Source organism: Acanthisitta chloris, unplaced genomic scaffold, assembly GCF_000695815.1.
Source record: "Acanthisitta chloris isolate BGI_N310 unplaced genomic scaffold, ASM69581v1 scaffold11645, whole genome shotgun sequence".
Taxonomy (NCBI): domain Eukaryota; kingdom Metazoa; phylum Chordata; class Aves; order Passeriformes; family Acanthisittidae; genus Acanthisitta; species Acanthisitta chloris.
The window spans coordinates 33,859-46,113 of NW_008674427.1; the positions used below are offsets into that span (position 1 = coordinate 33,859).

The following is a 12,255-nucleotide window of genomic DNA, read 5'->3' on the forward strand; positions in this document are numbered from 1 at the left end:
GACAGTAGACTTCCTTGAAAAGAAGTAAGATTGCTTTAATTTCTAGTCCTGAATTTCTAGCAAATTAACAGCTCTTTCTCATTTGCCAGCTATAACCACATCACATTTGTGTGTCTTGGAGTCTCTCTGGTGTGCTACTACTCCTAAATGTGCTCTGCACCCCTCTTAGCTTGCAGTTCTCTGTGTGTGTATCCTTTGTCTCAAATGAACCCTTGGTAATATGCCTCTCTGAGAAAACTGTGGGTTGCTGTGGCTGAGGAAGGAATGTGGAAGTTCTTGTTCTGTAGGCAAAGCCTGGGGTTAGATGAGGAGGCTGGAGGACTAGGTTGGAGAGCAGCCACTGCATGGATTTTGCAGGGGGAATGGAGGAAACACAGTGCTGGCGCTGCCACCCTGGAGAACACATCCTGTTCAGCTGTCCTCCTTTTGCACATCTTTGTGCAACTGCACTGTAAACTACGGAACTAGTGAAAAAACACCATTTTCCTGTCCCAGGGTGTTTTTCAGCTTCCTGAAACAGTTTAAAGTGCCTCCTCTCAGATCCTGGCACAGTGCAGGTGGAAGCAGGCAGTAGAAGAGGAGGGGGAACATCTTTATCTCGGTAGGAATTCAGTGCAGGCTGTCAGCTGATGCCATGGCTTCAGGCGGTGGCTGCTCACAGCTGCCTCTGTTTAAAGGATGACTGAACAGTTGCCTTTGAACACACAGTCTTGTACTAAAATTGTTGGTTTGACTTGCCTGGGTCAATTGAATTCGAACTTTGTCATTGCTAAAAGCGTATCTAAATACATTTGTCTCTCTCTGTGTGAGCATGTAAGTGTTTATGATGATGTGGCCTTAGTGTGTGTAAGGTCTCGAATCAAAGCATTGCCCATATGAGGCCACATATTCTTCAGCATTGTCATGGGTAAATTTACAGTGTGAGCAATTCTGCACATTTTAAAAGATAATAATGAATAATGCATGCGCTACACAAAAGATGCATGAAGTACTTGGTAAAATAATATATACAGTGTATAAAAAAAGACTTGCAGTTGCTCATAACTGGTTTGGCAGGTTGAGAATTTGAATTTGATGTTCTGTGCAGGTCTTGTCAGGCGTTGACAGAAGTGTAAGTAAATATACTTTATTGTCCTGCAAAATAGATGTGTTTAGTCTTCTGAAAAGCACATCAGAAAAAAATTGGTTTTGTGCTCTGACAGCAGGATACTTAAAGTCCTGAGCAGACAGCAGTCCCAGAGCAGGAAAAGCCACACACTATTTTTCTTGAACCTCATCCTTGCGTTTCTGTCACATTTTTCACAGTCTTGGTGCTGAAGGACATCTTATGTCTGTCTGCTGTAGATGTAACAGAAACACATACAACCTTGGGGGTGTTTAGCCTGGAGAAGAGGAGGCTCAGGGGAGACCTTATCAACCTCTACAACTCCCTGACAGGAGGTTGGAGTCAGGTGGGGGTTGGTCTCTTCTCCCAGGCAACCAGCAGGAGGACAAGAGGGCACAGACTCAAGCTCTCCCAGGGGAGGTTTAGGTTGGATATTAGGAAGAGATTCTTTGTGGAGAGAGTGATCAGGCATTGGAATGTGCTGCCCAGGGGGGTGGTGGATTCACTATCCCTGGAGGTTTTCAGGATGAGACTGAATGTGGCACTTAGTGCCAACAATGGTAGGGTTGGACTTGATGATCTTTGAGGTCTCTTCAAACCGAGTGCACTCTATGCTTCTGCAATTGTGTGTAGATTGTGCTTTTACTGGGAAAGGTTGACGCTTAAGGTCCTTTCCAACTTGACTATTCTAGAATTAAGGCAATTAAAAATTTAAATTACCACCTGAGTTATTTTTGGTTGTTCACTAACTTTACTGGGGAAAAGCCCCTGTTATTTGTCTGATAGTAACTTTAAATATACTCAGTGCCTTACTGGGATGGAGGAGATAAAGAAGGCCTGTGGCCCTTTATTTCTCAGGTAGAGTTCAAAGACTTTTTTTGTCTTAATTATAGCACATACAGAGTAGCAAGGGCAAGTAAAAATAGCAATAAAAATATGGTGAGGGGCCTGACATTTGTTGTTCTCTTTCTTTTATCAGATATAACTATTCTGTAACTTCAGTGTTAACTTCTTACTTGTTTCTATTAGTAGTAATTTATTGCTTACTGTAGTTTGGCGTGAGGTGAATCACAGGAATTAATTTTGCAGCATGAGTGCAGAAGTTTTTGAGGTGTAAATCCTAGAAGTGCAGCCATGTAATACTATCCAACCCAGACTGTTCAGCACTGTTGTGAAATAAGAGCATCAGGAGGTTACAGAGAGGAAAAATACAAGATTCCTGTTACGTATAGTATAAGGTTGCTAACTGCATGTATCCCACCCATGTATGTCCCATTGAATCCAAGTAATTAATGTATTTTCCATCAGGAGTATGTGCATTTTGATAGTTATTTATAAATGAGTTAATAAAATATAATTTGCTAAATAATATTTGACATTATTTCAGAATTTGGTATTGGTTACTTGGTTTTGTTGTTAATATTCCAGCAAATCAAACTGTTCATTATATTTCTTACCTCCTTTTGCTGTCGTTTGGAGCCATCATATGAGGAGTGTGTGTGTGTGTGTCTGTGTGTGTGTGTGTGTGTGTGTGTGTATGTGTTTGTGTGTGTGTTTTTCTGTGTATGTGGCTGTATATGTGTGTGTCTGTATGTGTTTGCACACCCTTGAGTGGGCTTACATCTCTGGCCTGGTAGCCTGTGCCAGGAGGTTGTAAACTGCAAGATCAAAGCACTGTGTGTTAGTTACTGTGTGCTCACCAATGTGAACCTGTATGATATTCTGCTTTATATAATCCAACACTTTAGAAATAACTTTTCTGTGTATGTGGCTGTATATGTGTGTGTCTGTATGTGTTTGCACACCCTTGAGTGGGCTTACATCTCTGGCCTGGTAGCCTGTGCCAGGAGGTTGTAAACTGCAAGATCAAAGCACTGTGTGTTAGTTACTGTGTGCTCACCAATGTGAACCTGTATGATATTCTGCTTTATATAATCCAACACTTTAGAAATAACCAAGTCTATTAATCTCTGTCTGAATACATGTTGTTTATATTTCAGTCTTCACTGACAACCACAACAGGAGCTGGAAAAAACACCCTGTCAACCAAGGTAAAAACTTACCTTTCACTTTTGCAGAGTTGTTGTACTTTGGCTTTTTGCGAACTCTGAACTAAGAGGTTAAACTCTTTGCTGTTCCTGTGCCACATGAAACTGGTGTGTGACCAGTAACACATCTGTGCACAAAATTGCTGCGTGGAAATGCAGTGTCAGGGGGGAACAGCCAGGATGCTATATTGTTCAGGACAGCTGAAGAAGTGATCTGTTAACCATCTTTAAATCTGTCTTTTGCTTATCTGAACTAGCATAGATCATGTTCCATGGCAATGAATGGTGGAAAGGGTGAATTATCTCAATTTTTTTATTCTATGACAGCCAACAGACTCTCAGAATGAACAGCTGTCTGAAGAGAAGCAGAAGGAACCCAGTGATGTAAGTTGTGTAATTTCCCTCTCCCCCCTTACTGTAAGTTTTTTTAAGAAGGGCTTCTTGTGGTATTTTTCTTCTATCTTTTACTTGAAAAAATAATTCATGAAAAAAGCCCAAAAAGACAGACTTTGATATCTAATGATAATAGTTTATCTCTACACAGGCAAAAATCCAAACCTCAGCTTCTGTGACAACAGCTTCAAAACCAAATACTGCAGGAAAAGTAACTACAACTCAAGCTGGGCAGCCTCCACAAGCAACCTCTGTGGACACAGCACAGGTATAGGAGAAGCAAAAACCAATTTTTAGTGTTTGTGCTATTGTAGGAGTTAGAATCCATGTCAAGAAGGATTTCTAAGCTGAATATGGAAAAGTGAGACTGGGCCCCCAAAAATCACAATGTAGATAAGCTCAAAATCTGTCTTGTGATTGAAGATGGATGTGATGAACCTCTTGGTGCTGCTTTAAAATCTAGAAACTTTACACTTCTCTAACTAATTTACATCTTGAATATACCACTTCCAGCTAATCCATGTCAGCATTAATAGCTAATCATCAGCTGCAGCTGATGCCCAGCTAGATGGCAGTGGTAGTCTGTGCTGGTTGTTCAGTGATCCTGATGTGCCTCTCCCTTTTGCTGCCCTCTTCCTGCATCTGTTTTTGTTCTTCAGCACACTCTGGCGACTGGCCAAGTGAGTGACATGCAGAGCATCACAGCTGTAGGCCTCTTCCTGTGTGTTATATCGTAGAATCATAGAATCAGCCAGGTTGGAAAAGACCTCAAAGATCATCGAGTCCAACCCTACCCTGGTTACTAGACCATGGCACTAAGTGCCACATCCAGTCTCAGCTTGAAACCCTCCAGGGACACTGAATCCACCACCTCCCTGGGCAGCCCATCCCAATGCCTGATTACTCTCTCCATAAAAAAAGTCTCTTCTTTATATCTAACCTAAAGCTCCCCTGGCAGAGCTTGAGTCTGTGCCCTCTTGTCCTACTGCTGGTTGCCTGGGAGATGAGACCAACCTCACCTGACTCCACCAGCCACTCTGTCCCCAGCCTGGAGCGCTACATGGGATTGTTATATGCTTGGGGCTTCTCTGTTGTTCTTTTCAATATTTTTGCAAGGTCCTTGTAGCTATGCAGTTGTAATTGGGTCTTTGTCAGTATCTTCCTTTGCCCCCTCACTGCTGAGGGTGAACAGAAGGAACCCTTTAGAACCTGAAGGAGGTCTAAAGGAGGAACCCTGAAGGAACCAGAAGGATCAGTCAAGTAAATGCTTTGTTGTTGTGAACATGGCCATCATGGAGCTCCTTCACCCATGGACTCTGAGGCATGTTTGTAGTAGCAGTGTTGGCTCCAAGTGTAGTGGGCCAGCCCTGACCACAAGGGTCTCAAACAAACCAGAATGAGAAAGGCTGGGGAAAAAGTTGAAAGTTGTAGAAGGGTCATTTCAAAGGGGCAAGTGGAGAAGAAATATGAAGCAAAAGCATGTGGTAGATTCAGGGTCTAGATCTTTTGGTCTGCATGTGTCTTGGGTGACAAGACTGGGGTAACACAAAAGACTCCTGCAGCTCTACTACAACCCACCTGTTTTTTGCAGTAAATGAGAGTGTCAGTAATGCAGAAGTCTGCATTTTGCATGCTCCCACACCTAACTCCCTGCAGCAGTTTTCACCCTACCTACTTGAGCACCACTTGCTGCTGGCCTTAATGATGTATTAAGAGCTACCAGGAGTAAACAAAAGTTTTTAAAAGAGGCTTGGAAGGATCCTTGTAGAATTTCTGCTCTGCAGATTTCTTTTACTGGAAAACTAAATGGAGGTAGAGCACTTAAAATAGCATCCTTTCTTTCCCACTGCAGAATCACACTGGAAACAGAGTATGTCTCCGTAGTATTGTGGGTAGGTGGTAGCTCACTCTGCCTAAGCATCTGAATGCTGTCCAGGTGCATCAGCCAGTTGCTGAGTCCAAAAAGATGTGCTTAGCCTTGGTATTGGGTGTTTAAGGCTGTGGTCAGTGTCATGCAAGCTGCAGCTAGTCAACTTGCAGACCACTCAATAGGTAGGACCAGATTATCATTGTTATTTGGAGTGTAGGTGAGAGGGACAGTGGGTGTGCATGCCTGAGTAGAACATCTCTGTTTTGCTTAGTTTTGTCTCTAGCATTTTTATCACAGGGCCATGTAACAAACTGTCTCTTAATTTTTCTCTTTTTATTCTTCAGCCTAAATCCAGGGAGATGTCCAGGGTGGCTGGTGCAACTGCTTCAGGCACAGCTGGTGCAAGTGTGGTTGTTGCAGCTGATCAGCCAAGTACTGAGGTTGGTAAACATAGTCCCAGACAAATGCTTCCCTGGTAATGATGTCAAAGAGTGTGTTTTTCTCTCTCTGAAACACTTCAGTTTCAAAAAAAGAATAGAAGGGTAACTGTTGAAGTGTTGATACATACTAGTTTTGTGTGGTGATGAAGTGCCATCTGAAAGAATAGGTAAAAAACTAGTGGTGTGTCCTTTGTGGTTTGTCAAATAGAATGTCTTTAGAATCACTTCCACCACAACTAGCATAACATTAATTACTATCTTCAGCTATGTTTGCATATATGTGCATATGTATCAGCTGATATAGAAACACAAATGATCTTTTTTACTGACACTGCAGAACCAGTTTAAGAACAGTTCTCACTAAAAAATTTGGCAAGTGCATATCCTACTGAAGGAAAGCTTCTGGTTTGGTTTCCAGGAGTCTTTTACAGATTCATCAGATGATTCAGATGTATTTTTTTTCCCTGTGTACCGCATGGTAACTTACTACAATGGTTTGCTTGTTTTTTAGCCTCGTATGGATGAGTCAGCACTCGATAGCCTAATAGATACCCTAGGTGGACCAGAAGAAGATGTGCCTCCTACTCCTGTTTACACTGGTCCAGAAGTTACGGTATTCTACACCTTATATTTTCATTTCTTATAAGATTCATCTCTAAATTGTGTCTCTAGTTGCTCACTACTACATTGATCCAGTATTGGTCGCTGTGATCTGCTCAGAGTTAAAACAGAGTGTGCACAGTTACATTTTAATGTTGCTTCAGTAAATAGAAATGATTCAGTTTCCGATCTGTTGCAACAGAAAACAGTAAAGTGCCTACAAAGTATGTTTGTTGCTCTTTGAGCTGACTTCCAAGCATGGTCTCCAGTGGATTTACAGAAGTGATGGAGGGAAGTATAAGAGAGTGTAAACAGCCTAGGAGATTTCATTTCTCCTGGAGAAGGAGTAAAACAGAGAGAATTCGGGGAGGAATGCATACCTTTCTGAGTTTGAATGGGAGAGTCACATGAGAAGAATTAAGAGTGCAAGCTCAGTGGCTCAATACAGGACTCAGCCATGATAGGTATTTATAAATCAGTCTAGGTATGGCAATATATCCGGTGGTCTGAAATGGCTTAAATTAATGCAGAGAAGATGCAGAGTTCTGCTAGATGATGAGCCCTGTTGAAGCTAGTCAAGAGGCATGTACACGACACTAGGTACTGAAAGGCACTATATTATCACAGTCCAGGATCAGCCCTCTGACCTAGCCAACATTCTCATTTGTTTCCAGAAGTATCGCTACAGGTGATTAGACACTTATTTCAATGAGGAGCAGTACACAAATGTTAATGTGTGCATTCTTTTCATAGGAAGATATATCTTCAAGATACCTGGAAGAAATGGGTAAGCGGGAAGGTAGTCTCCCTCCAGAGTATGTCAAATTGTTGAAGGTTAGTGAGTTACAAATACTCATTCCTCATGCGTGTTTTCTTTTATGTTGCATGTTTTTGCTTCCCATTGACTACAAAATTAATTCTCATTTTAGGGAAAAGGGAATGGCAAAGATGGAATCCCACCAAAAGCAAATGAACGAGATGAAGTAAGACTTATCTTCACCTTCCAGTATGAAAAAATAACCCCGTTGAAAATAACCCAGTTATCACTGGATTCCTAGGAAAATGTAAATGTGTCCTGTCTTCCAAAAATCCCAGGAAGGGTGAGAGGGATGTGGGGTGCTAGATAGCATAGCTACTGATAAAATTAGGTGGAATTTGGCACACATGTCTTTTATAACTGTTTTAGAGTTTTCAGGACACTGAAGCTGAAATGAGTCTAATAATTGCTTACAGAGATATTTGACATAGAATCATAGAATCAACTGGGTTGGAAAAGTCCTCCAAGATCATCAAGTCCAACCCTACCGTGGTCACTAGACCATGGCACTAAGTGCCACATCCAGTCTCATTTGAAAAACTCCAGGGATGGTGAATACACCAGCTCCCTGGGCAGCACATTCTAATGCCTGATCACTCTCTCCATAAAAAATCTCTTCCTAATATCTAACCTAAACCTCTTCCCCTGGCAGAGCTTGAGTCTGTGCCCTCTTGTCCTCCTGCTGGTTGCCTGGGAGAAGAGACCAACCCCCACCTGACTCCAACCTCCTGTCAGGGAGTTGTAGAGGATGATAAGGTCTCCCCTGAGCCTCCTCTTCTCCAGGCTGAACACCCCCAGCTCCCTCCGCCTCTCCTCATGGCACTTGTTCTCGAGTGCAAGTGTGACTTGTGCAAGGTACAGATTGTCTTGGTACTTGAAGGGCCCAGAACTGCACACAGTACTCAAGGTGTGGCCTCACCAGTGCCAAGTCCAGGGGCAGAATCACCTCCCTGGTCCTGCTGACCACGCTGTTCCTGATCCAGGCCAGGATGCCATTGGCCTTCTTGGCCACCTGAGCACACTGCTGGCTCCTGTTCAGCTTTCTGTCTATCCCGACTCCCAGGTTCCTTTCTGCCTGGCTGCTCTCCAGCCACTCTGTCCCCAGCCTGGAGCTCTGCATGGGATTGGTATGGCTAAAGTGCAGGACCAGCACTTGGCCTTGTTAAACCTCATCCCCTTGGAATCAGCCCATCTCTCCAGCCTATCCAGGTCCCTCTGCAGAGCCCTCCTGCCTTCCAGCAGATCCACACTCCCCCCCAGTTTTGTGTCATCTGCAAACTTGCTGATGATGCAATCTCCTCATCCAAATTGTCAGCAAACGGTTGTCAACCAAAGACATGCTTATAACAGAAGGGAGAGTTAGTAACTCTGCGTGCAGGAGTCTCTTTGTAATGTCTGTAGCAAAGACTACTTGAATTTCTACACTTAGCAAGTGAATTTTGTCAACCAGCTTAACTTTGCTGTTTATAAGTTTGACACATCACAATAAGAGCTTATCTGAAAAACCAACCAGCCAGGGAGGGAAGGTATCGTTACTTCTTACTGTGACAGGAACATGTGCCAGTGAAGTCATTGTGTGAGTAAGAGTGGAGGACAGTCAGATTCTAAACCAAGCTTAATAGTGTTGAAATTTGAACTTTTGTAGTCATAACTTAGTTTGCAATTTCTTGCTCAGAAACCCATGACAGAGGATGAGCTTGCAGAGGCCTTGTCATCAGATTTTACCTGTAGTACTGCTTCTGCCCAAGAAAAGAAGACAAGTCTGACAGAGGTATTGATACTCTTCCTCCCATTGCATTCCTTTATTGCATTGCCACTGTTATCTTGATTACTGTGCCATTATCTTCATGTTTCACTTCGAAGTAGTATTGACAGTTTTCCACTCTTTTTCACTTTTGAAAATGTGCCTGTAATTTCATCTCTTTCATAGAAACCGAATAAGGAAGGAGAAATTGTGCGAGCACAAGCAGCAAGTTCAGTCAAGGCCTCAGTTCCTCCTCCAAAGGAGAAGAAAACAAAGCCAAAAGAGGTAAATATTGTCCTTCTCTCGCTAGTTAACTTGTAATTAAATTTACAAGCATATGCCACATTATGTGTGCCTGGTCTCATAAAGATGCTCTTCATTCACATTTTCAGTTGTAAATCCTCTTTATCACAGAAAGTATAGGGATAACAGGAATTGTTACTGCTCAGACTCCACTGTATCTTAAAGGTCTAACCTTAGTGGGTCAGATTATTTTCCTTCTGGATTTTTCTGTAGAATAACTGTGATTCTTCTGACCAGAGGCAGTAGAGTAGAAATATGTAACAGTTTTCTTAGCTATGTGACAGGTGTTTAAAACTTGGATATGATGTAGCTTTTTTACACTTTGCAAACCTTTCCTTTTTCCTCTGTATGGGGCAAATGTGATCTTGCACTTTCTCAGTTTGCCATATCAAAGCTTCTGATAGTTGTGTTACATGACATTGTGACACTATGTTTTATTTGGTTTTACTTTTTTTTCTTAACTCCTTAGGAGAAGCTGTGTCTTGATTAGACTGTGCTAATTGTGTCATCATTTGATGTTAAGCAAGTTGAGTAAAGCCAAACCAGAGTGATCAGTCTGGTGCCAACTGTTTTCTTCATACACAACATAAAGATATGTAAGGTAAAACCTGTGCCAGTTTAAAGAAATAATTGTGTATTTTCTTGATTACAGGAAATGAAAGATGATGCAATGGAAGCTCTTCTTGATACTCTTGGAGGACCTGAACCTGAACCTGAAGAAGATCCTACCCCTGTTGTAGAGGTGTCAGAGGTAACATCTTACTGACTTTTACCCTGGCTTTCAGGCTCTGCTGTGGAATCCTGAGTCCTCTGTGTTAGATACTGTACAAATGGGTAAAATATCAAGAAAGCAATGTACCTATGTGAGGCCTAAAGAATGTGTGAGTCATCAGTGATTCAGAAAATTAAAAATCCTGGGTGGATACAGGTAGAGTAGAACACAGTAAGATGAGATGGTCTGAAAGAGACGTTTTACAGAGAGAGTGATCAGGCATTGGAATGTGCTGCCCAGGGAGGTGGTGGATTCACTGTTCCTGGAGGTTTTCAGAATGAAACTGGATGTGGCACTTAGTGCCATGGTCTAGTAACCATGGTAGGGTTGGACTTGATGATCTTGGAGGACTTTTCCAAGCCAGTTGATTCTATGATTTGGCTATACAAGTAGACAGATATGCCCCTTTCCCTGTGTTAGCTGCAGTTGCTCTGGAGTTTTTATTCCCCAGCACCAGGTGCAATTTATAGCAGGCTTTAATTTTGCGCATATTTGTTGTTTGATATTTAATTAACTTCTGGGGGGTTTCATACATGTGCTTCTTTATACTCCAAACCCCATTTCTTTCTAATTTGAGTCATAGAATCATAGAATCAGCCAGATTGAAAAAGACCTCCAAGATCATCAAGTCCAACCCTACTGTGGTTACTAGACCATGGCACTAAGTGCCACATCCAGTCTCAGAAGCCTCCAGGGATGGTGAATCCACCACCTCCCTCGGCAGCACATTCCAATGCCTGACTACTCTCTCTGTTAAGAGTTTCATTTTCCTTCAACAGGTAGATTTTTAACAGTAACCCTGTGTATGTTAACTTTTTAGTTCAGTCTTGCAAACTCTACCTGTAAGCACACTAATAACAGGGGTTTTGTGTCTTCACTTACAGCCCAGAGCAAACAAATGACAAAATAGTAGAATAGTAGAAAATCCTTTGTTACCAAGCTCAATTTTGACAAAAACAAGCTTGTCATATTGCTCATTCAGTGAGTCTGGACATTCAGATACCTCAGTGGATGCCTTGCTTCATGAAGAAGGTCCAGAGAATTAAAATCTGTGTTGGGTACCAGTGATGGAAAGAGATACAGAATTATATTTTGTGCAATCAGAGTGATGAAATGCAAGAAAACCTCAGGATTTTGTACACACAAACATTCTAAAGGGACTTGCTGCAAAGTCAGAGCTCTGAATAGTGTCTAAAGTGGTTTAGGATTTAAAGCACTATAGCCATATTCACCAATGGTGTTGAATCTTAAACCATTATGATTTTACCACAGACATTTGATAGGAATAAACTGAGGAATTTTAGGGTCTTGATATATGGAATGATTTTGCCTGATGCTACTTCTTCTGCACGCAGTAGTATGAAGAATCTTCTTGGTGAAATTGAGTGTATTTTGAGCTTTTATTTTAATTTCTCTACATGTTTTTTTGTTCTTTCTTTTTAAGGCAAAAGCTAAAGAGAAAAAAGAAGAGAAGGTTGGAGAACGTGATGATACAATACCTCCAGAATACAGGTTAACACCACAGTTGGTAAGTTTTTCATATATCCACTGCTTTGCAAGTAGGGCACTGTGTCTGACACTTTCTCTCATCACAGAGAGGGGAAAAGAAGCCAAACTAGTGTTTAATGACTTGTCTTTCTCCTGCTGGTGATTTCTGTACCTCTAATTTCCTCTTCTTCCTTTCTGGCCATGACTGGGTTTTTCAGGCATTCTAAGCAAAGATCTTCCCGGGTCACATGTTCCTTCTCCTAAGAGTGGTGTATCTTGTTTCTCATATTAAACCTCAGTGTTGTAGAATCCATCCCTTTACAGAAGTGCTCGTGTCACTTTGTAATATAACTTTGAAATGCTGATGTAAAACGGTAGGAAAATTACACACATTTTTTTGGACTGTCGCTTCAGGTCATGGAGATTTGTTCAAAGTTAGGCAAAACAGCAACAGAACTGAGATGTGTTTTCCACGTAGTTCAGAATTGGACATGTTTGTGGTGGTTATTAGGATAACTGATGCTAGCAAGGTTCTATGTAATCTCGCCTTGCTGGAGCTGAATGTTAGCATTGGGTGTTGAAAGGAGCAGATTTACACCACTTTTTAGAGACTTCAGGCTACGGACCTGGGATTTCACCCCCTCTTTGTTCAAGTGCAAAAGTTTGTCTTTTGCG

General features: G+C 41.9%; 1 protein-coding gene across 1 annotated transcript in view; it reads left to right on the forward strand.

Moving 5' to 3' along the window:
* The window catches only part of CAST (calpastatin), a gene marked incomplete at both ends in the record, with an annotated part of 22,991 nt that overhangs the window by 1,725 nt on the left and 9,011 nt on the right, over positions 1–12,255 (forward strand). The window contains 10 exons of the mRNA XM_009075351.1: positions 3,481–3,537; positions 3,698–3,814; positions 5,761–5,856; positions 6,368–6,469; positions 7,210–7,290; positions 7,386–7,439; positions 8,949–9,044; positions 9,204–9,302; positions 9,973–10,071; positions 11,537–11,620. Coding sequence (XP_009073599.1) covers positions 3,481–3,537; positions 3,698–3,814; positions 5,761–5,856; positions 6,368–6,469; positions 7,210–7,290; positions 7,386–7,439; positions 8,949–9,044; positions 9,204–9,302; positions 9,973–10,071; positions 11,537–11,620 — 885 coding nt within the window. The remainder of the gene's footprint in view (positions 1–3,480; positions 3,538–3,697; positions 3,815–5,760; positions 5,857–6,367; positions 6,470–7,209; positions 7,291–7,385; positions 7,440–8,948; positions 9,045–9,203; positions 9,303–9,972; positions 10,072–11,536; positions 11,621–12,255) is intronic.